Genomic DNA, 25,618 nt, shown 5'->3' on the forward strand with positions numbered 1-25,618 from the left:
ATCACCGGGAAAATCTATTGATTCTGCGGTGGCTGGCCAGCTGCGTCAGTCGGCTGCAGGCCATCGGAGTGAGAGGAGGGGGCCTGTGTCGGGGGATGCACACAGGCCTCCTCCTATCTAAAGATGCCCCTGGCCCCACGGTAGTGTTCTAGTCAATGTTATGCGCCTCAGTAGTTTCCTAGTAAAAGTTATGCCTCATAGTAGTGCCCAAGTTAATGTATGCCCCTCAGTAGTGCTCTAGTTAATGTTATGCCCATCAGTAGTGTCCTAGTTAATGTTATGCCCCATAGTAGTGCCCTAGTTGATGTTATACTCTATATTAATGTCATAGTTAATGTTATGTCCCACAGTAGTGTCCTAGTTAATGTTATGCCTCACAGTAGTGCTGTAGTTAATGTTATGCGCCTCAGTAGTACCCTAGGTAATGTTATGCTCCTCAGTAGTGCTCTAGGTAGTGTTATGCCCATCAGTAGTACCCTAGTTAATGTTATGCTCCTTAGTGCCGTAGTTAATGTTATGCTCCTCAGTAGTGCTCTAGTTAATGTTATGCCATATAAAAGTGTCCTAATTAATGTTATGCCCCATAATAGTGTCCTAGTTAATGTTATGTCCCATAGTAGTGTTCTAGCTAATGTTATTTCCCATAGTAGTGCCCTTGTTAATATTATGCCCCGCAGTAGTGTCCTAGTTAATTTTATGCGCGTAAGTAGTTTCCTAGTAAAAGTTATGCCCCATAGTAGTGCCCTAGTTAATGTTATACCCATCACCCATCAGTAGTGCCCTAATGTTATGCCCCATTGTAGTGTCCTAGTTAATGTTACGAGCCACAGTAGTGCCCTAGTTAATATTATGCCCCTCAGTAGTGCTCTAGTTAATGTTATGCCCCTCAATAGTGCTCTAGTTAATGTTATGCCATAGAAAAGTGCCCCAATTAATGTTATGTTCCATAGCAGTGTCCTAGTTAAAGTTATGCCCCACTGTAGTGCCCTAGTTAATGTTATGACCCACAGTAGTGCTCTAGTTAGTGTTATGCCATATAAAAGTGTCCTAATTAATGTTATGCGTCATAGTAGTGTCCTAGTTAATGTTATGTCCCATAGTAGTGTTCTAGCTAATGTTATTTCTCATAGTAGTGCCCTAGATAATGTTATCCCCAAAGTAGTGTCCTAGTTATTGTTATGCCCATCAGTAGTGCCCTAATTAATGTTATGTCCCATAGTAGTGTCCTAGTTAATGTTATGTCCCATATTAGTGTTCTAGCTAATGTTATTTCTCATAGTAGTGCCCTAGATAATGTTATGCCCCAAAGTAGTGTCCTAGTTATTGTTATGCCCATCAGTAGTGCCTTAGTTAATGTTATGTCCCATAGTAGTGCCCTAGTTAATGTTATGCCCTATAGCAGTGTGGGTGTGGTATGATATGTCAACAGTCATAATGTTGACATTGACCATGTCAATATTCATCATGTAAACACTGATGAAATGTTGACATGTTAAAATGACAACATATCACCCCTAGTGGCCCAGTGGTAACTTACCTGCTCCTGACAGCTGGAGAAGGTAAGTTGCACATCTCACATGTCGATAGTCAGAGAATTTAAACAGTTTGCCTGACAGCATTTTACCAATTTCAACATCATAACCATTGACATTGTGTTTGTAAATGTCAACCTAATGACTACATCCCTAGCAGTGCCCTAGTCAATTTTATGCCCCATTCTAGTGCCCTAATTAATGTTATCTCCCATAGTAGTGTCCTAGTTCATTTTTTGTCTTTTAATTTCCAACTTTAATTTGCGATGACGATGCTTCAAGTGCTCCATCCCTATTGGCAGCTTTTCAATCTTACACGACAGCCTCACATCTGCAGAGCTTCAGGGCTCAGAAAAAATAGCAATTTATAGTGAGTGTAAAGAAAGGGGAGGAGGGTGGGGGGGACCAGTCAGCTCCTACCTTCCTAATGCAGGAAATTCCACTTTGTGTGGATATCTTCTTAATTTCAGCACCATGTCCCTGGGACAGTCCTAATCTTGGAAATCAATTCCCACCCTCAACTCACTTTACAAATGATGTAATCAAGGAGAAGCCTACTGATAATGCCGGCACACTGATTAACACAGCTGTGCCTGTGGGGGTTAAACGGGAGTGCGGGAGATGGATCATATCAGTGTGGGGCATTACCGAGAGCAGAGACAGAGCCCTCCATGTATAAGAGTGATGACAGGTCCCGGAACAGGCTGAACTCAATTGTTTAGTAGCTAATTCCAGGAACTTGGTAGACAACTATATGACCCGGGTCTAGACCCCCCTAAGCCTCTGGTACCCATAGCAAAGGCACCCCCTACACCCTCTATAGCTACGCCCATGCAGTTTCCCTGTCCCCTCACTCTATAAGTTAGATTAAACCAAGTACTATTTTTGGAGAATGTAATGAAAGGTATGGTTCTGAAGTGCTATGAGACTGATGTGATGCTATACTATGCACACTATACAGTAGTGTGATGGGTGGACCATTTCAGTGCACCCTGAGGTTTATGCAGATTTGGGCGTATGCCCATATTTTTAGTGTAAATTAAGTGTACACCTACGTTGTATGCTTCCTTAAGCTTGGAGAGGCAAAACGGAAGAAGGAAGAACAGGTAAACACAATCCGAGTACAATAAGGGTACGTATGTGTAATTGTGTACTAAGGCAGACCCGCATGGAGCTATAAATACACCTGGCTGGTGCAAATGCACATGCTGATGATGACGGTTGCCAGCACTAGCTTATTTCTCCAAATAGGCTGATTGCAGACTGATTGGAGCTGGTAGTGCTTTCTTCTGGTTGTGCCTATATTGTATGATTTTGGGAGTATAAATTAGAGTTTATTTTTTGCTACTATATATGCCTTCTATATTAAAGAGGGCTTTTTATTTAAATCAAACCTACAGTACTATGAATGCATCTTTCACTATCAAAACAATTGTTAAAAAACTTTCCTTGTGCTTATAAATTGGTTATTGTAAAGGTGTCTGATGTACAGTGCATCCGGAAAGTATTCACAACGCTTCACTTTTTCCACATTTTGTTATGTTACAGCCTTACTCCAATATGGAATAAATTCATTTTTGTCCTCAAAATTCTTCACACAATACCACATAATGACAACGTGTAAAAAAGTTTTTTTAGATTTTTGCAATTTTAATTAAAAAAAAACACACATGTACATAAATATTCACAGCCTTTGCCATGAAGCACAAAATTGAGGTCAGGTGCATCCTGTTTCCACTGATCATCCTTAAGATGTTCCTACAGCTTAATTGGAGTTTACCTGTGGTAAATTCAGTTGTTTGGATATGATTTTAAAAGGCATACACCTGTCTGTATAAGGTCCCACACTTGACAGTGCATGTTAGAGCACAAACCAAGCATGAAATCCAAGGAATTGTCTGTACCCCTTCGAGACAGGATTGTCTCGAGGCACAAATCTGGAGAAGGGTACAGAAAAATATCTGCTGCTTTGAAGATTCCATTGAGCACAGTGGCTTCCATCATCCGTAAATGGAAGAAGTTCAGAACCACCTCTTCCTAGAGTTGGCCGGCTGTCTAACCTGAGCGATCGTGGGAGAAGTTCCCTAGTCAGGGAGGTGACCAAGAACCCGATTTCAGAGCTACAGCATTCCGCATTCCTCTGTAGAGAGAGGAGAACCTTCCAGAAGGACAACCATCTCTGCAGCAATCCACCAATCAGGCCTGTATGGTAGAGTGGCCAGACGGAAGCCACTCCTTAGTAGAAAGCACATGGCAGCCCGCCTGGAGTTTGCCAAAATGCACCTGAAGGACTCTCAGACCATGAGAAACAAAATTCTCTGCTCTGATGAGACAAAGATTGAACTCTTTGGCATCAATGCCATGCGTTATGTTTAGAGGAAACCAGGCACCACTCATCACCAGGCCAATACCATCCCTATAGTGAAGCTTGGTGGTGGCAGCATCATGCAGTGGAGATGTTTTTCAGCGGCAGGAACTGGGCGACTAGGCAGGATAGAGGGAAAGATGAATGCAGCAATGTACAGAGACATCCTGGATGAAAACCTGCTCCAGAGTGCTCTTGACCTCAGACTGGTGTGACGGTTCATGACCCTAAGCACACAGCCAAGATATCAAAGGAGTGGCTTCAGGACAACTCTAATGTCCTTGAGTGGCCCAGCCAGAGCCCAGACTTGAATCCGATTGAACATCTCCCAGGAGAGATCTGAAAATGGCTGTGCACAGACGCTTCCCATCCAACCAGATGGAGCTTGAGAGGTGCTGCAAAGAGGAATGGGCGAAACTGCCCATAGATAGGTGTGTCAAGCTTGTGGCATCATATTCAAAAAGACTTGAGGCTGTAATTGCTGCCAAAAGTACATCCACAAAGTATTGAGCAAAGGCTGTGAATACTTATGTACATGTGATTTCTTAGGGTTTTTTTAAATTCAATTTGTGTGTAGAATTTTGAGGCCAAAAATGAATTTATTCCATTTTGGAATAAGGCTGTAACATAACAAAATGTGGAAAAAGTGAAGCACTGTGAATACTTTCCGGATGCGCTGTACGTCTGACAACAGCCTATCACGTATGCTGCTGGTGCAGAGCACCATGGAATGCCGCAGAATCAGCCAATGGATGCATTTTTTATGTGCGTTTGACTTCAGCATTTTTTTTTAAAACGCAAATGATGCATCTGCTGTAACTCAGCATCAACCTCAGTGCGCTTCGTAAATTAGGTCATCTTGTAAATGCCTTTTTCATTCTGCAAATACATTTTAATGGAAGCCTGTTAATAAATGGAATATTAATAAATAATGGTTTTATAAGTAGAAAGTCCCTGTAACCTTGCTTCTCTATATCCTTTATGGCTGTCTAAGCACAAAGAATTAAAATGAAGGTAACATCACAGGCAAGTAGGAGCACACTATCTGTAAGAAACTGATCTGATTTCAACATTTAATTGACAGATCGGTCTCTAATGTTTAATGAATATCTTCATTATTTAAACATTTTTAATTTCTTAAAATGACTTAGGACCTCATTCAGACCCGCTCGCTAGCACTGTGCGCTCGCAAGATGTCCGATGGTTTGTGTACGTGCATGTGCATGTTTCGTTCAGTGTGTGCGTGAACTAGTCTGTGCGATCGCAGGCCGCTCGCTCGCCCAGCAAGACAGCCCAGTGAAATGAGTGACAGCAGAGGCCGTTTGTGGGTGGTAACAGGCACAGGACACTAATAATGGGGGTGTCGAGGTGCGAACGCAGGCGTGCCTGGGTGTTTCAACGCCGTTTTTAATGCGTGCATAATACACGTGTCATAGTACACGTCACATGCCTGTTTTTTACACTGCAGTCCTCACAGTGCTTACGGTAGGGTAAGGCAACCACAAGCGCTGCGCTAGCTTCCGATGGTGATCGATGTACCAATGTTTTAATACACTTCCTGGAGATGATGTGCGCTAGTGGGCATCTCAACATACGCTAATGGGTGTCTGCATGCACAGAGCGATTGCTCGCACAGCCAAAGTGGGTGTGCTTATGCCTTGGCGAGCGATTGCTTTCCATGTTGTTACTTTGAAAAATTTGCATACGCTTGATGTGAGCGATCGCATCCAGCGAGCGGGTCTGAATCAGGCCATTAATCCACAGGTGCAGAATGTAGTCACAATTTAAAAGGGAATTGTGGCTTCAGAGATAGACATAGAGATTTACTGTAGCTTTATCAGAAACACCATACACATACAGATCTGTCCACATACATCTAGCCTCCATGCGTGTTAAACAGCCCTTCTAGTCGAGTCATGCCGTAGCGTGACTCGGTAGCGCAGATAATTTTGTCACTTTTTACCTTTACCTTGTGTCTTATTCGCACAATGGTATTGATAGAACGTACAAACAGCTTCTGCTGATTAAAATGATATGCAGCATGCCTATGTTCTCTGGCACATTGGCTCTATGAATGACACAAGCCTGCCCAATGTCAGGAGGAATGGAGCTATGCCATAATTCTGGATAAGTTAGTGTCTTCCTCACATGTGGCAAAAGCTCACACTATAACAAGTCTGCATCTACCCAGTGGGACCAGCTGAGGGAGAAAAAAAATCAGCAATGAGGTGAAGGCAGCCCAGACAATAATAACTGGTAAAAGATTAGAGCTGAGGTGCCAACTATCACCTTGTCAAACAAGAATAAACATGGAGTGCAACCACCTCTGAGGGGAATAATAAGTTGCAACAACAAAATTCAGCCCTTCAAATGATCCATTAGACCTTAACCATACATTTCACATCAATGTACTCCCAGGATAGAATTTTGGTCTAAATAAAACTACCTCCTCAAAGTCCTAACAAAGTACAACTACAAATCACATATCAGATACATTTGTAGGAGAACAAACTGTTGGTTGAAGTATAGGATCATCCGCATGTTTTCTAGATGAGAAATCCCATCCTGCTGGAGAACAATTAGCAGATTCTGAATCTGTTTGATCATAAATTCTGTGCCTGCTGTAGTTCCTCTTGTTGTATGTGCTGGTTTTAGAACTCTGGAGCAAAATAAACTGTAGAGGTAATAACTGGGGGGGGGTTTGAGCGGGTCACGTGCCCTTGGCGCCGTGGCAGGCCCAGCAGAGGGGGCATGGCCGGCCATCGCATCGTACCCACACCACCTGACTCCCCTGCCACCTTTGCGCCCGGACCCTCTAATATTGTAATGATCAGGCAACTGTGCCAGCTGATGCTGACTGTAGGGGGAGCTGCAGCAGAAGCACGCAGCCCCTCCCAGGCAGTCATTCCTATCCTGAGAGATGCCGGGTGACAGTGACACTTCTTTCCCTGGCGCTCTCTCTGCTGTCTCAGTCAGGTATGTATTCGATTTTTTTTGCCGCAGGGAGGGGGTGGACTTCCGTGGGGGGGGGGGGGGATGGGGGGTGTCGGGGGAATGGACTATAAAAACAATATATGCCAACGTTGTATGTATTTGGCCGGTTGCATTTGGGCTCCGAACACCCTAGTTAAGCCACTGAACTGTAGTGCAAGGGCCTAATTGATGGATATCGTGGTCCTAACAGTAAGGAATTGACTTCATTCCACTTATAACACTCTGGCACACCAATTTGTGGAGGGCAGGGTTTGAGTCAGGCCTCTAGAAACAAGCATACAATTCAACAGCTGCTGTATTAATCAAAGTAATTGTACGAACAGCAAACACAGCAACACAAGAAACATTATTAACACCATTAGAGGATAGCACAGAGTGAGCCAACATACTACATTCTTCCTTAGTAATAATCTATCTGTGTCTGTCTGTCTGTCTATCTATCTAGTGTGGTATGTTAGGTCGACAGATCTCATGTCAGCATGCATAAGGCCGACATGAGAATGTCAACATGTTTAAATTTTCGATATGCTCAGTATGTTGACAGTGACCATGTCAACATTCATCATGTCTACACTGATGTCTAGCGTCTAATTCTACCCCCCCTCCGCCCCAGCCTAAACCTAACCCTTCCACCTCCAGCCTAACCTTAACCCTCTAGCCCACAGCCTAACCCTAATGTCGACATTTAAATGTCAACCTATTGACTACATCCCTTAGGCAATGCTTAAGTAGAAGTACAGAGAGCGCAATACTGTGTAAACATACTGTGTATGACTAAAAATCGTGCTCATAAATGTACCATATATGTGTTATTAAAATGAAGAAAAGGAGATCACTAGTTTAACTTGTGTGAGCTCATATAACTAACAATAATTGGATAATTATTCATCATAAATAATTATGGCAGATATAGCATACCATAAGTATTTCTTCCTGTGGTGACAGCCTAAGTTACCTGGCGTCTGCTGAGCTCCTTCTGTCTCTCCAGTTCTTCTGTAGCAGCATCCATTTCCTGCTGGTGATGATATCTCAACTGGTCAATGGCTGCGGCATGTTGGTGATTGAGTTCAGAGCGCAGGGATGCTGCAATGCAAACAAAACAAACAGCACTGGATTGCTATACTATATCACAATGGAGAAGATAACATTATTTTTATACATCACAGAGCACCCATGTTCCACATTTATTTTTTTAAAATACCTCTCTATTAGTTCAACATTGCCAAATTATTTTTAAGATAGCCAAGTGTGTATTAGTCAATTAGCAGTAAACGCTATTCTTCCCTACAATACTTTTGTTGATAGGCATGTGTACAGGGAATCATATAATCCAACAAACAGGGAAATATTGTCTTAAACAAGTTTAGAGAACACAGCTAAAAAAGAAACAAAATCCAGAAAAGATGTCTGTCAGGTGACAAGAGACAGACTTCCATCCAAACCTTTTATTAAGGGTAGCATGGCATAAACCTGTTTTTTGCAGAAGAAAAGCAGCTAGGAGAAGCTGTTTCCCTGCTGTCAGAAAAAGCACTGCCTGAAAGATCTACACAGTATACAGGAGGCTTTTGATCAGCTAGTTAATTGCTTGTGTGACAGGGCTAAGGAAAAATAACACACTTCTATGAAGCACTTCTCAGTCTGAGCTGTTTCTCAGCTAGCCCCAGGCATTTCTTCCAGCTTTTTATCAGCTATCAGAGCAGGAAATCTGCTCAGCGTGACTTCTTCCAGGTATAATTCATTCATTTCAGTAGGACAGGTTGGACGAAAAAAATGGCAGCACAAACCATACCTGTACGGCATCACCCTAATGGCTTAATTTAGAGGTGCACACAAAATTTACGCCGCACGCTAGTGGCCGATGCTTTCGATCTGCACATGCGTCCGAGTCACACGGCGTATGCTGAAAACGGCAAAGAGAGGGAATTTCAGGGGGCATTTCTGGTGGTAACAGTTGTGTGGCTAGCCATACTCAGGCCTGCCGCGGTCACCGACTGTGGCTTTTGCCGCAGTTGCACTGATTTTGCTGGCCATGTTCAGATGGATAATCTACGCCTCATAGGGCAGGTGCAATTTTCAATAGTGCAACCGATATAGAGCCAATGGTGCGTCTTAATACGCAAAGAGTGACTCAGCACAGCAGCCGGTGGGTGTCTCTGGGGTGCATTAGCATAAGATGCAGAGTTGCACTGCGGAAAAAGACGCAGTTGCGCCTGCATTAGCATGCACATCTAAATCAGGTCCTAGTCATCAAATTTGTGAACTATGGTCCTGATTCAGGACAGTACATGTGCAGTACAGGTCCTGTGTGATCGCACGCAGAGCGGCAGCAGACTGTCGGCGATTGACAGTCTGCTGCCATTTGTGGGTAGGGAGTGGGTGGCGACAGCATGTCGTCGCTGTTGGGGGGAAAGAGTCCAAGATCTCCATTGGCTGACAGCGACTGGTTTGCATGACCCCATGGGTCACTCAGCCGGCCAATGTGATCGCAGCATGTGGACACAGCTTGGATATGTAATGCCTCCTGCTGCATTACTATATTACAGCTATCTCAGCTGCGATAGCTCCTGTGTGCTCTACTGATTCACCCCCTATATTAGGTAACAATTGAAATGTCATGCATAGCTGTTAAATGTACACATTTTAGTGCCTGTGCATGCTGCAATACTGATTGGTGCGTCTTTATACGCCACCATCAGTCACACCATGGATACTTGCCCCAGCCCTGTGGCAGGTGCAGTTTTTATGTTTGGCCAAGGCCTTCTGTGCTTGTGGAACGCAGCCACTTGCATTAATTTGCCCGAAACACTCCCATAATACGCCAGTGCATTTCTAGCCACCTCCCAGTCACCACCCAGGAACGCATATCACTTTCCTGCCACAGTTCTGATACTGTCTGAATGAATCACAACGGCACCTTTGTGTAATGCATGCGTTGTAGGGGATTGCACACATGCGCAGTTGCCAATAATCGCTCGGTACCGTATTGCATGTGAATCAGAATCAGGCCCTCTTAACATTCCAGATTTGGAAACAAGGGTATTTATGTCATGCCCTACAAACACCCATGCCATAGTCCAATTCATCCAACCGGTGTCTCCTTCTCCAAGTCTGTAAATCTGGCCCATTTTGCTGAAGAATCAGGTTTATCCTGCCACAATTAACATGGATAGAGGGTTATGCAATAACAAAACTGTCATGGCATCTTTTGTCTACAGCAGTCTCTTTATCAAAGTTTCATTACAGATCAGATCTTTTCCAAGTCTGTGTGGTACGCTGATTTATCCGGAATATATTCATGATTAGATCTGAGACAAAAATGCTGCAATCATAGACGCTACACTGCCTTCACTACAGTATAAGTAATAAAAGATGAATTACAAGCTGTGGTATTAACAGGAAATTAAAATTATACCTCTTCACAAGCCATAAAAAGACATACACACCTAGCATGGCCTTCCCCTCGTCTTCTAACTCAAAGCGCAGAGTCTGAAGCTCCTGCTCCATTTCCACTCGCAGCATGTCCATGACCTGCTTGTGAGCATCTTTTACAGCCTGTAATTCTTCTGAGTATTTCTGATGCAAGTGATCTTCCAGGTCCTGTGCAGCAGAACAAGCAGATATACAGCAGGAGAAGATTACCAGCATGTAGTACTTATTATGAGCCGAGAGATAAATTGCACATAATAAGAGAAGACAAGAAAATTGGACAAATTACATTAAAGAACTGAGTCTGAGTGCTTTACCACCAGGAGTACAATTGTGGATCATGTCGGCTTTCATGAGTTTTTTTTTCTTTAATGTAATTGCATACTGCTTAGATATAGAGGGTATAATGGCCCTTTATACATGATGTAGTACAAATGTGCACATCCAGGGCAGCGAGTAGACTTTTTAGCTGCTTAATAATTATGCTTTTTACCAAACATATTATTAAATCGTCTTATATAGGTTGACAAGGCGTATAAAATGAATTTTACGTGTAATTGCCTATAATTTTGTTCTTTGTGCAAATTATAATCATAATACTAAACCTGGACTCCCTGTTAGAATACCACACATTTAATAAAAACACATGATTAACCTATTTGAAGTGTACAATGAAAGTAGAAGAACATAACAAGATAACATAAACCTTTAATAAACATAACAAAAGAAATAATGGTAAAGAAAAGCACTTGCTTTCTGTTTTTGATCCTTTGCCTCCTCCATACTTTGAAACGCTATCATGTGGGCTTCTTGCAGTGACTTCTGCCTCTGCTGGTGCTCCTCCTCCAACTCTTGAAGCTCTCGGGTGAGACGCTGTCGCTCTTGACCAAACTGTGCCTGCAGCTGCTGCAAAGCACCCTGGGACTGGCACAGCTGCATCTCTAGATTCTGTTTCAGCAATGAAATCTAACACACAGCCAAATAAATTGAGAAAAAAAAATAGGAATGATAGAATAAATAGAGAAAAATATCCCGATTGCAGCTGCACATTTCAATCTAAATGAACCATACTTTTTGTTTTCTAATCTTGTCGTCTGTCAATAACCACTAGATTAACTACATTAAATTCCATAATAAAAGTTCCATCGCTGCTATTTTGCAGAATTTTGTGCTATATAAGGTGTTATTATTAAACGTAACAATTCAACAATGAACCACTTTTGGTTAGATTTCATCCATCTAGTATAAAATCCTGTTTCATTATGATTCACCTATTGATATACTAAAGAGATCAGCAATCTAATGCAGAAAAATACTTCCCAGAGATTTCAGGAACCCACAACTGTTCCATATAATGAAGGTACATTCTTGGGTACAGAATTAAATAAGAAAATGTTTGTTTTGGAGCTCTCCCTTCCTGACCATAAATAGGCACCAAAACCTCCTATTCCTGCCCTCTCTCTTCCCCATATTACCTCTTGCTCTCCCCCCTACCTCTGGTGACCGTTCAGCGATCTCCGCGGCACCATCAGCAGCCGCCACCCGGTGAGGCCTACTTCCCGCCCTACAGCCGCGGGCTAAATTTCCTGCCGGCGTGCAGCGACAGTCTGGCCGACATCTCCACGCGGGCATATTTGGACCGGACCTCCGTCCCAGCCTTGCATCCTTTTCCTCTCTCCCTGCCTCCGGAGACTGCTCTCCCCCCTACCTCTGGTGACCGTTCAGCGATCTCCGCGGCACCATCAGCAGCCGCCACCCGGTGAGGATTACTTCCCGCCCTACAGCCGCGGGCTAAATTTCCGGCCGGCGTGCCGCGATAATCGGGCCGGCATCTCCACACGGGCATACCTGGACCAGACCTCCGTCCCAGCCTCGCATCCTTTGCCTCTCTCTCTACCTCCGGAGACTGTCCCGCGGACCCCGCGGCTCCTTCACCCGCCGCCGATCACCTGGGACTGCAGCCGTAAACTACGCTTCCGGCCGGCGTGCCGCGATAGCTCGGCCAACACCTTTATGTAGCTGGACCTGCTCTGCACCACACAATCCTGCCCCCCCCTACCTTTCCTCTGCCGCAGGGAGACTGCTGCGCGGCTTCCTCACCTGCCAACGGCCATCAGGAGAGGCCTACCTCCTGCCCTGCAACCACAGGCTAAGTTTACAGTTGCAGGTGTGTGCACCTGGCGCTCCCAGACCGGACCTCTCACCCCCACCTACCCCTGCTGGATTCTGTCCTGTGGCTAATACAGCCTCATTAGCCACCGAGATTTGAACCGAGGTGCGGTGGCCGCAGACTGGACTCTCGGCGCCATTGTTTATTGATTATTGGCAGACACATCTACACCCGCTACCGACCGTGTCTCTCTCTACCCCACATCACCCAAGGTGAGCTATCCCCCAGCATCACCCGACCCCTGCAGCTCCTGCAGAACACTATCACAAGTCACAACTAGACCCTGGCTGAGTCGCCTAAGGTCACCCAGTGAGCTGCATAACCACCGTACTCACTTACCTGCATTCTTCACTTATCTACTACTTTACACTGAAAGTACCTAGATCTGCCATCATTTCTGGATCCTCCTTGTTCTTCCCCTGCACACTTGAGTTCATACATTTGATATTCTTTCTGCTGAGACCATTGTGACTTTGGTGCTCTTGATCCCCCTGAAAGCAGACGCCATGGCTCAGATGTCTCCCTTCTAACTTCAATTTACCTGCCCCTCTTGATCCGGAGATACACCTGCGGAACACTGCCTTCTCCTCTCCCTCATACTTCTCATCCGCCCTCCACATCTTCTCTCTAACATGCCTAGAGCTGGGAAGAAATCCTCTGGAGGTGACCTCCTTCCATACCTCTCTCAGCAGAAAACTTCATCTAAACCCAAACATAATAAACCTGCATCCTCTCACGGATGCTCTGACTCTGACGATGATGACCTTGGCCCCCTTACACGTCGAGACTTTCTTTCCCTCCTAAAGGAAATGAAAGATGTCAAAGCCTCTGTCCAAGCCCTTCACTCACTAAAAACTGATGTCGCGGAGATCGGGGACAGAACCGATCAGCTGGAACATCGCATGGAAGAAGTAGTCTCATTCCAACAAACCATGGATATGAACTTCCGTCATATACGTCAGGACATCACTCAATTACAAGAAGCGCAGGAAGATCAAGATAACAGAGCACAAAGAAATAACCTTATAATCCGGGGAATCCCGGAGGAGGTTGAACCTGCCCATCTTGAACTCTATCTCAAAAAACTTTTCACACAGCTCTCCCCGGAGACCCCTTAAGATCATCTTCTTCTTGACCGAGCTCACCGTGCGTTACGTCCCCGCCCACAAGATCAATCTCAACCTAGGGATGTAATTCTTAGGATGCACTATTTCACCGCCAAAGAAGCGGTCATGAAAGAAGTCCGTAAACTTCCTACAGTAACCTACGACAACTCTACCTTACAAATTTTCCAAGACCTCTCTCCGATTACCTTGGCTAAACGCAAAGACTTCAGGCCCTTCACTACCATGCTTTGTCAAAAAGATATCAAATATCGTTAGGGATTTCCATTTCGTTTAATGGTCTGGCACCAAGGTAAACTACTCACAGCTAAATCGCTTTCTGAAGCTCAGCTCTTGCTCTCTACTTTGGGCATCACCCCAGATGGAACTGTGGGTGCGACCCTGTCTCCGTTACCACAGAGACTGGATTCTCGTCAGCCTCCACGTTCTGAATGGACAACCGTCCCCGCTTCATCCTCACCAGGTTTATTTACTGTTTTTCTATTTTTTGTATTGGACCCATCTTGGTCTTGCTCCCTCTACTGAGGGATTATCCCTGTTTTCTCTTTTTTTTTCTTACGAAAACTAAGAATTTTTATTATTCTGTAATCCTGGTATATCAGTTTGTTTCTATATCAACATATATTTTTCTGTTGCATTACTGTTTTATTGATTATGCTACCGTTAATTAATATTTATTTATTTTAATTTATTTTTATCGTTATCTGATTTGGATGCTATTTTATATGTTTTTTGTTTTTGTTTTAATTTATTTTTCTACTTCCCCTTCTTCATACATCTGTTCCGCATACTTTGCATTAATGTTCAATATGTTTTTTATTATCTCGGGCCTTTCAAGAGGGGCCTTAGCCCATCCCAAATACTTATGTTGACTTTCCATGTTGTTCGGCCCACGCCTCCCTAGGGTTTATAACCCTTTCGCTGACCTATGTGCTTTATTGTCACATAGCATCCCTTTCCACTGTCAGCACTATCGGTCCTGGCCTATTTTGCCAAGTGACCACTCACCCTGCCCTTCCCTTTCAGTTTTTTCCTTGCCCCCATCCCTCTCTTCCACTGACCACATACTACTCTCTCTTATACACTACATTTCCATTTTCTCCTGTGTTTCTAATGCTCTCTTATTATGCTTTCTACTTCTGGTTTGCCACCCATGGGTCTCCGCGTCTTATCTTTTAATGTGAAGGGGCTCAATAGCCCCCAGAAGCGAGGAAAACTTTTTGCTTCTCTTAAACTGCATCAAGGTGATTTAGTTTTTCTGCAGGAAACTCATTTTCTGCATAATTCCCACCCAGAACTCCGTTCCAGGGCATATTCTGATACATACCACGCCTGTGACCATACTAATAAAAAGCGTGGGGTCGCAATCCTTTTTGCTCGTCATCTCACCTTTGAACTTTCTGATTCATTTGCGGACAAAGAAGGCCGCTTTCTTGTTCTGGTGGGTAAGCTTAACCTAAGACTGTGCACTCTAGTAAATGTTTATGCCCCTAATCAGGGTCAACATACGTTTTTTTCCAAATTAGACTCTATTATTTCTAGGCTCCGTCAAGGTGAGCTTATTGTTGCTGGGGATTTCAACACAGTTCTGGATAATACCCTAGACCGTTCTGCTCCTGTGGCCGCATCTTCTCCCCCTTCAGACTCTCAACATTCACGATCTCTCCACAACCTTATGCGATCTCAGCTTCTTTATGATTCCTGGAGAATCAAAGAACCTTCTGCTCGCGAATGTACGTTCTATTCCCACCCACACAAATCATACTCCCGTATTGATATGATCCTGCTCAGCCATGAGTTCACCTTACATCTCCAGTCAGTTCAGGTTCACCCTCTCGTTTGGTCTGACCATACTCCCATTTCCATCGATATCTCTGGTCTATTGCCCCATCCTCGTCCCATGACCTGGCGTTTTAATGATTCTCTACTTCATAACCCAGAAACAGTTTCTTCTAGTAAATCTCATATTAAAGATTACTTTGAATTTAATGATCACCCAGATGTTTCTAGAGCTACTCTCTGGACAGCACATAAAGCAGTGCTACGGGGGCACCTGATCAGTATGGCATCACGAAAAAAAAAAGAATCCCTTACTCGGATCAATGAACTCTCTCTTCAATTGCACACTTTGGAATCTACGCACAAATCCACCCCCACTCCTGCTAACTTAGTTGCCCTCCAGGAGATCAGATCTAAACTTGATCTCCTTCTTTCTGAACAGGTGGCCAAGCGCCTTCGATGGCTTCGTCAGACTTTTTATGAAAAAGGTGACAAAGCAGATAAAATCCTTGCTGCTCGTCTTCGTTCGACTAGAACCCACAAAAATATTATCTCTATGCGTAATTCTCATGGCCAACTGATTCATGACCCAGTAAGCATTCGAACTGCCTTCCAGTCTTAGTACTCTAATCTCTACAACCACACGGCCCCCTCAGATCCACCGCCAATTATTTCTACTTCCCAGTTAATCTCCGACTTTCTTGCCAAATCCCAATTACCACGTCTGTCCACTAGTGCTCTCGAACATCTTAATGCTGAGATCTCGTCCGATGAAATTGAGCAAGCCATACGTTCCCAAAAGTCCGGTAAATCCCCCGGCCCTGATGGGTTCACGGCAACATATTATAAGAAGTTCTTGGACCTACTTGCCCCCCACCTGCACATCCTCTTTAATAATGCATTTCGAGGTACCTATTTCCCCGCTGAAATGTTGGAAGCCAGAATCATTGTGATCCCTAAGGAGGGTGAAGATCCGCTTAATTGCGCCAGCTATAGGCCTATCTCCCTCCTTAATTTAGATCTAAAGATATATGCTAAGATTCTGGCAAACCGACTGAATGCCCTCCTTCCCTCCCTGATCCACTATGACCAGGTTGGGTTTGTCCCAGGCCGTCAAGCTAGGGACAACACTAGACGGGCCATTGACCTTATTCATATAACAAACTCCAGGAGATCCCCTACTATCATGCTCTCTCTTGATGATGAAAAAGCATTTGATAGGATCTCCTGGGGTTTCATGAGGGCTGCCCTTGAGGCATTTGGCTTCACGGGTGACTTTCTCACGGGAATATTAGCATTATACTCAGCCCCCTCTGCTAAAGTTCTTATTAATGGTGTCCCCTCTAATTCGTTCTCCATTACTAATGGTACCCGACAGGGCTGCCTCCTATCCCCTCTCATATTTGCTCTCGTGATAGAACCACTTGCCTCTCAGTTCAGATCTCACCCAGATATATGGGGTGTGTAGGTGGGGCGCACTCACTCCAAGATTTCTCTCTTTGCGGACGATATCTTGCTTTCCTTAACCCAACCACAGATTTCCCTTCCCAACCTTTTCTCCGTTCTGCGATCCTATAGTGCTATCTCTAATTATAAAATTAATTACTCTAAATCAGAGGCCATGCTGCTCCACGTGCCCTCTCCAATTACTGAGACTCTCCAGGCTGCCTTTAAGTTCAAATGGCAACCCAAACGGATTCGATACTTGGGGATTTATCTCACCTCTCGCTATGATCTTCTCTATCATGAGAACTTTCCACCTCTTTTTTCCAAAATGCAAGCCGATCTCAACTCTTGGAGTCGTCTTATTATTTCCTGGCTGGGCAGGATCATATCGGTTAAAATGAACATCATACCCAAAATGGCTTTATTTGTTCCAAACACTCCCTGTTGCTGTACCGGCCACCCTTCTCTGAGATATTCAGAAAGCTCTGGTCCATTTTATCTGGAACCACAGACCCCCCTGAATATCGGCCAACGTTTTGAAGAGACTGGTAGATGCTGGTGGCAGAGGCCTTCCAGATATTAAACTCTATTACCTAGCCTCCCACTTCTCGCAAATTGTTACCTCTTTTTCGCCCCCAGGATCCACTTCCTGGTTAGACCTAGAAGCTGCCTATATTACCCTTCCTGACCTTACCTCCATTTGGGGCCTTTCCCCTTTGCAGCGCCCTGTCACTATTAAACAACTTCCTGCCCTTAAATTTAATATTTCCCTCTGGGACCGACATTCACTCAAATTGAATCTTACCTCCTCCATTTCTCCCCTAACTCCTATTTGGTTCAATCCCTTGTTTTCCCCTGGGTCTTCTGTTAAAAAAGCATACTTATGGTCCAAAGCGGGCTTTAAATTTCCTATAGATTTCTCCACACAGGGCCAATGGTTGTCCCTGCCAGAACAAACACAGTGTCCAGCCCAAACATTAAGCCCCTTTGAATTTTTTCAAATTAGTCATTTTCTGCGTTCTCTACCTTCTGCATCGGTACTCAGAGAACTTACGCCCTTTGAACGCCTTTGTAAATATTGTCCCCTTACCAAAGGCCTGATTTCACAACTTTACTCTATTTTTCTTGACATAACTTTTCCTTCCTCAAGATCTCATGAGGTTGCGTGGGAGACAGATTTAGGCCCTCCTCCAGAGGAGGAAACCTGGGAGGAAATCCGACTTAATATTGCTAAATGCTCCATCTCCACTAAAATTAAGGAAACCTCATACAAAATATACTACCGTTGGTATTATACCCCTGTATGACTCCATCAGATGTTTCCCTCCTCATCACCTGACTGTTGGCGAGGTTGCGGCCATAGAGGCACTATGTTACATATTTGGTGGACATGCCCAAATATTATCCCCTTCTGGGATTTGGTTACTGACCTTTTGAACTCTTTGTTGGAATCCCCAGTTACAAAGGATCCCTGGGTATTTTTGTTATGCTGCTCACCACCAAATCTTCATAGTTTCTCAAAGAAATTTCTTATGCATGTTCTTTCGGCGGCCAAATCTCTGATAGCTCTTAATTGGAAAAATACCTCCCCACCATCTCTTTCTGCGCTTAAATGCCAGATTTGGCATATAGCTGCTATGGAAGAGATAACTTATTACCTCCATGATAGAGGACACATGTTTGCTCAAGTATGGGCTCCCTGGCTTTCTGTTGAGCATAGACATCTACCCCCGTCTTTCTCTGGGAGGTGACGTATATGGAGACCCATGGAGGGAAAACACATTTTCTTCTTTAGTTTAAGCTGAAATTTTTTTTTTATTCCATTTATTTTTGCGGTCATTTTCCCCTTCCCTTTCCTTCCCCAACCCTTTCCTCTCCCCCAATGGTTTCTGACCTATGACTGTTGTCTCATATATAAGTACTTATTTGTATTGATAATTTGGTTATCAATTTATTTCTGTTGTCACCATTAATAGACTGATATCTATTTTGTTTTTCTTTTTTTTTTTGCTTTAACCGATTCAATTTTATTGTTGATTGTGTAAAGCTGTTTGATATTGGCATTGTTTATCGTTTTGCGGCCGGTGACACGGTTTTGATGTTTATTTTTCTGTTTTTCTTGTTATGATTGACCATCCAAAATAAAGAATTTGAAAATACAAAAAAAAAAAAAAAAAAGAAAGAAAATGTTTGTTTCATGTTCAGTACAATTTTGAAGTTAGCTATTTCCTTTTTACTTAACTGCTAATGAAGCATATGATTGAAGTTAAAAATTGCAGCTCATTGACAGCTTGTCATAATAGTAGTACAGGACGCTATAAGTCCCCAGCACAGTGACATGGATATTACAGCAAATGACTAAAAAAAGTAACTAAAATACCCCAAATACAGTTTTACAGGGAAGCTTATTTACCAACATTGCTGGAAGATTCATATCTACACTAAAACCATAGCAACAAATCAGACATTTGCTTTCACTGCCTGACATCCCTTAGAATCGCTAATTGCTGGCTGCTATGGTTTTAGTTCACATTTGCACCTTTGAGCAATGTCTATAAATAATTCTCAGAAACTTGTACATTTTTCTGTATGGTTCATAAAATTGCATTTTCTCAGTAATATAAACCTCTAGATTAAAATTAAATAATGGACTGTAAAAGAACCAACAGATCATTCTAAATACACTGACATATTCTTACCTTACTCATTTGATAACAGTGGCTCATTATTTAGAAAAGTATGTTAAACATATCACAAATTATATTTCAACATGATTATATTCATGCTTTTATTTTCCAACACGAATCTACAGTTTATGTGCCCCTATCTTTTCTTTTTTTGCAAAGCTGCATTTAATGATACAGAACTGCTGTCTGGTGGAAAATATACGGGAACATTTCTAGTAATATAGTGACTGGGATGAATGAGCATTTGGGGTCTGGCTATTTATCAACGCCTACTCTCTACTGGCTGCCAATGCTACAGTACAGATTTGTCACGGAAATGAAATCCCATTAAAAGCAAATATTTTCCCTAGACAACATATTTTGGTTTTCATATGTCCAAATGTTTGATGGCTTGCAACTTTCTCTATAACAAGACTGCACATTTTAAGATATATTAAAACAGCTGCTAAATGTACCCTAATTGGTTGTCTGCTAGTGTCTGTCAAATTCATCAGTTTTATTCATTTTAATATATTATAATATAAAAAGGAAGATATAGTAATTACTGAAAAAACCTCTATACTGTACCAAGCTCAAACAATACTTACTAATGTTATTCTCAGATTAGCTTTAGACTCATCGATTATTTTTTTACATACAAATATTTAATAACATCATAAATACATCCTAAAATAATATATTCTCTCATATTCCCTTGTGTACCTGTCACTCTTCTGCCCATCTTTATTGCTTAGTCCAAACAACACAACATAACTATTCACATGTCACACTGGATTTACACAGCAGAGACATGAATTTGGTAATGCTAGAACATTTATCATGCTTCAAAGGGTATTTGGCTTGTCGACAATACAGTGATGGTTGTATTATGTACGTACTTTATCTCATAGAATACTTATGTCATTATTGATGTATTCAATATATGCTTACATTTTATTGATCATGTTATAACAGAACCCGTTAAAGTGCCATTCAAGTCATGCTTTCCAGCAGGCTGTGAGAACAGCTAGCCAGCCTTCTGGAACATCACAAAGCAAATGCTGAATTTACAACTGCCAAAGCAGGATAATGGGAACCTAATGCCTAATGTATGCTGTGTACAATCAATACATTCCTCTGCTGCTGATCCACTTTCAGTGAGATTGATTTTTAAAAATTCAATGGATACAGATTAAAGACAGTGCTGTACATGTAGCAAGTAAACATGTGTATCTAAATACTGAACAGCGGCAAGCAATCTGTGGATGAGCTGCAGTGCCAATGATAATGCAGGCATGCCTCTATGACAATGCTGTATTATATGCAGCTGACTTACATTACTGATGGATTTATGTAATGCTTCACCCAGAGAGTGTCGCTATGAAAAGAAGATCACAAGAATAAAGGGAAACATTCAGAAATCAACAATGTAAAAAAAAAAGACATAAGACTTGGACAACATAGAATATTAATTACAGCTAGGAAACACACACATGATCTATGTAAATCAGACAGAGAAAAAAATTAGTTAAAGTGCATACACACACAATGATTTTTTGTACGATTATCGTTAACTATATAGTTTATCGTTCAATCGTTGTAAAAATCGTGAGTTAAAACTATGAACGATTATCTTTCATGCGCGTTCACGTTTGTAGTTTGTAGTTCAGTCAGACTGACCAAATGAACGATTTTCATTAAGGGAATATGCAAAAATAGTTTGTAGTTCAAAAAAATCGTTCATTACACTTTAAAAAATCTGACAGATAATCTGACAGAAAATCGTTCATAAAATCGTTGGTAACAAAATCGTTGTGTGTGTATGCAGCTTAAGTGGTGATACTGGTACATATCACTACATTGCTGTGACACCAGTACATGCCAGTAATTCATCCATAACAGCCTGGCTGTTAATAATGGGTTTCTTTGCCATTGTTATTATTGACAACCCTCGTGTTTTCTCCTTGGATATATGAAACACTATACTTTTATGAAGTATTCTCACTCCAGGGGAGGCCTGTGGGGTGCACATGAAAACATGAACTGTCACCATGGACTCAGTGGTGTGCATACGGTGGGTGAATGATATGGGCAGCATAGGAGGCACTGTACAGATGTGTCCTCATGCACTGTGGGTCTAGCCGCGGTAAATAGTCCCTCTCGGTGCACCAGGTCCAGTGTTTTAGCTCAAAATATGCATCTTATTTGCATAAATAAAAGAAATGGCAACGACAAAACTACATTGCTAGCTTACACTGATCAATCTGATGTGCGACATTTGTAAATCTGCGTGTGACGAAGTCTGAATCTGTTTATGAAGTGCTACGTGGCAGGCGCCGCTGCCTTTCTTCACGCCAAAATTCCGTTGAGCTTCATCTGTGATTTTGTACGTGTTTAAAACCACATCCTGTGCGGTCACAGCGGCAGCCCAGCGTCTGCAGTACACTGAGCGGTGTTTTTTTTTAAAGAAAAAGATGATAAGCTACTCCTCTCGTAGCGGCTCAATGGCGCCATATTACATATGGATGCTAGGTGTATGAGGACACATCTGTTATGTTTGTTCCTGAGATATCGCAAGGTAAATTATGAGGGGTTTTACAGGAAGTCTATATATGACAATGTGCCCCCCCCTTCTTCCCTCTGACATAGGAAGATCTAATGAGCTGACAGTAGTTTTCCAGTCGAAAACAAAACATAGAAAGTTTTATTGAGGGTAAAGTCATCATTACTATACACATTCCCCTTCATTACTATCAGTCGGTTCCTGTTGTTTTACTATGGAAGCAGGTAGACTCAATGGCTCCTACACAACAGAGGCTAGGTACTAAACAAGGATAAGATCTCTACAGTTCCCTCACAGCCCTCTTGGGGACTTAGCCACTCACAGTTACAGGGTATATGATAATGGGGTACTGGCCCATGAGTAGGAATAAAGAAATATGTTCCTGCGAGAACTGGGAGTTGCTGTGACTGACATCTGTCAGAACTGGGTGTGGAGTGCTGTCTGCCCCAGAAACACTTCGTGGGTAAGATCTGTCCTAGGGGTTTCAGGGATTAACCTGACGATTACTTGTTACCATTCAGTGTGGTATTGGTGTATTGTATTGTATTGCTACCTTAAAATATAATTGCATTTCCCTCTTGTCTTGTCTGTGCGATGCAGAAACCTATGGGTTTTTTTAGGATACTGAATCAAGAAATGATAACTAGTGCAGAGGATCAACCAAACCTCTAGTAATAGAATCGATCCTGAAACCTAAAACATATCATGAGTTATCTTTAGAGCTCTGGTACCACCTCTAACACTCAGGCACTTGACAGGGAAGCTGGCATTTTATTGTAGGAATGTTCACATACATCTATCCTACGTGCGCTACAAGTAACGCGTGAGTGCCATGTGACTCAGTAGCTCCAAGCGTCTTTTCGTGTAATATTTTCAATGATGTCTTATTTGCACAATTGTATGAACAGAACGCACAAGCAGCTTCTGCTGATTAAATTGACATAAGGCATGCCTATGTTCTGTGTGCAACTGCAGGTGTATCTGCATGCGAAACGCTACGCTACAGTGTTACAGCCGCTGACACTGTAATGTAGTGTTTTGCATGCAGATACACCTGCAGTTGCACACAGAACATAGGCATGCTGCATATCATTTTAATCAGCAGAAGCTGCTTGTGCTAATTATTCGCATCACTGTCCAAATTAGACGCATTTGAAGGTAAAGAGTCGCATGAAAAGACGCTCAGCGCTACCGAGTCATGCCATGGCATGGCGCAACTAGAATGGTTTAACGCGCAAGAAGGCTAGACGTGTGTGGACACATCTGTAGCAAATGTAGTTAAGACACACAACTCCATAGCAGTGGTGACTGATAATGTGTCCATGATACGTTTTTGGCTATTCTAATTAAATACTGTTTTGAAAATGTGTTATTGAAATACACTGCAATTTTCTTTAAAAAAAATAATAATTTAGGGGTGAATTTAATAGCCTGTGCGACTAATGGGGCACATCCACTAGATGATCTACTGCCTGTCCAATCTCTAAACGATTTTCCCTTGATTTTCTCCCTTGAAATTTTATCTTTCAGTCTGAACGATTTGCAAACGATTTGCAAACTATCTTTAATAGATCAAGTGAAATTGACCTGCATGTTCAGTCGACTGAAGAGACGATCAAACGACCAGCGGGAGCGCACATCGTTGATCGTTAACGACCAAACACTGCACGATTTATAAACGATTTATAAACGATTGAACGATAACAACGTCGTTATCATTCAATCGCCTGCTAAAATCGTGTAGTGGATGCCCCCCTTTAGGCATCAGCAAATTTCTGGTGAGTGTCTGCCTGATGTTTTAAAGGAGCAATCATTTAGAAGGCAAAACCAAACCTATTAGCACATGGCAAAGATACACTTACATTTCTTCACTCAGCTATGTTACAGGAAGTTAATTTAAAGACTCCAGCTCAGCAAAAGCATATGGTTGCTGGATAGACTGGTCAGTGTTTGAAGTGTAGACTTCAAGTTGCCTATTTCTATCAAAATCTATTGGAGTGTGGCAAGATGAAAACATTTGGGAACAAATTTATGATGTTTATAAATAACGTATTTTCACTACAGGTAAAGATGGACCCAATTACATTTCTGTGTGCTAATTATGAGGTATGGGACTCAGACCCGCTCGCTATATGCGTTCGCTCGCACACTGTGTATACAAATCTAGCGCACGCCCAGCAAGGCAGGCGATCGCACGGCAAGGCATTAGCACACCCACTATGTCTTGGCGTGCAATCACTTTGTGTATGCAAACGCCCACCAGCCATTCATAAGATGCCCACTTGCTCACGTCATCTCCTGGAGGTGCATGAAACCATTGGTACATCGAGCACCATCGGATGCGATCGCAGCACTTGAGGTTGACTATACCCTGCCGCAAGCACTGCTATCACTTCAGTGTGAAATACAACTAAGTGACGTGTACAATGACGCTGCCTGTTAATTATGCACACCTCTGAAATGGCGTTGAGACACTCAGGCATGCCTGCGTTCGCACCTCCACTCCCCCGTTTCTAGTGGACTGCCCCTGTTACCACCCACAAACAGCATCTCCTGTCATTCATCTGGGCTGTCTATGCTGGGCGAGCAAATGCTTCCCGATATTCGCAGTAGTTCGCACACGCGCATTGCGATGCATGCGCAGATTGCAATTATCGGCGAGCTACGAGCGTTCATATCCTAGCGAGCGGGTCTGAATCAGCTCCTTAGGTCCACAACTCAACAAGATTATCCCCATACCCACCGTTATTGTTACAGTAGCGAAAAAAATAATCTTAATCAATTAGACAAGTTGCTCACCACCATTATCTGCAATTAAAAATATCCTTGTGAGAATCCTTTACTTTGAAAGGCGAGCTACATTACCAGACATTGAGATGGGGGTTCTTCCTTTCTACAAAAAATTGGGCATTTATATTGCACAACTAGAAGAGGATACCCAGTCTCATATCCAACACATTTTTGAATCCACTAACTTGTATCTAAACCGACAGCTACTCGCATCCGCCTAAGGATGTGTCCACTCGTAGCTATATAAATGAGCGATTTGAACGATAACTATATCGTTATCGTTTAAATCGTAAGTTTTTAGGTCCCTACAAACTCACCGACGATCAGCGATGCGCGGCCATGTATGGACGATAGCGATATCGTCCATCGGCCGTGCATGCAGGCAGGGCCGGCCCTAGCCCAAATTTTTTGGTAAGCGAGTATATTTTTTGGCGGCCCCAGGCATATTGTTGCGCGTGCCCAAACAAATTAAGGGGCCGTGGTCTCATGGAAAAAGCCATAACCATGACACACACCCCTTTCTCGTCACTCTGGGAACAGTGCTTTCCATTCCATATGCACCTTAATGCAGCCCCCCACAGTAGTGCCCCTTATACAGTACCCCCAATATGAAATGTCCCCCAGTAATGGTCCTCTTATGCAGGCCCTAAGTAGACCCCCTTATACATTGCCCCCAGTAGTGTTCGTCCTTATGCAGGCACCCAGTAGTGATCCCCCTATGCAGTTCCCCTTATACAGTGCCCCCAGTAGTTGTTCCCCCTGT

The 25,618-nt window shown here is 42.9% G+C and overlaps 1 protein-coding gene across 6 annotated transcripts in view; it reads right to left on the bottom strand.

Moving 5' to 3' along the window:
- Positions 1-25,618, bottom strand: part of FAM184A (family with sequence similarity 184 member A) — a 350,858-nt gene that overhangs the window by 27,539 nt on the left and 297,701 nt on the right. For 4 of the 6 annotated variants that reach the window (XM_088480987.1, XM_088480985.1, XM_088480982.1 and 1 more), the window contains exons 10-13: positions 20,839-20,880; positions 11,071-11,283; positions 10,335-10,488; positions 7,847-7,974 (exon numbers count right to left, since the gene is read on the bottom strand). In XM_088480987.1, the coding sequence (XP_088337113.1) occupies positions 7,847-7,974; positions 10,335-10,488; positions 11,071-11,283; positions 20,839-20,880 (537 nt within the window). The remainder of the gene's footprint in view (positions 1-7,846; positions 7,975-10,334; positions 10,489-11,070; positions 11,284-20,838; positions 20,881-25,618) is intronic. The other 2 variants (XM_088480986.1, XM_088480983.1) reach the window with 1 other exon arrangement.

The sequence above is a fragment of the Taudactylus pleione genome, unplaced genomic scaffold (genome assembly GCF_031769625.1).
Source record: "Taudactylus pleione unplaced genomic scaffold, aTauple2 ptg000259l, whole genome shotgun sequence".
In the NCBI taxonomy this organism is placed as follows: domain Eukaryota; kingdom Metazoa; phylum Chordata; class Amphibia; order Anura; family Myobatrachidae; genus Taudactylus; species Taudactylus pleione.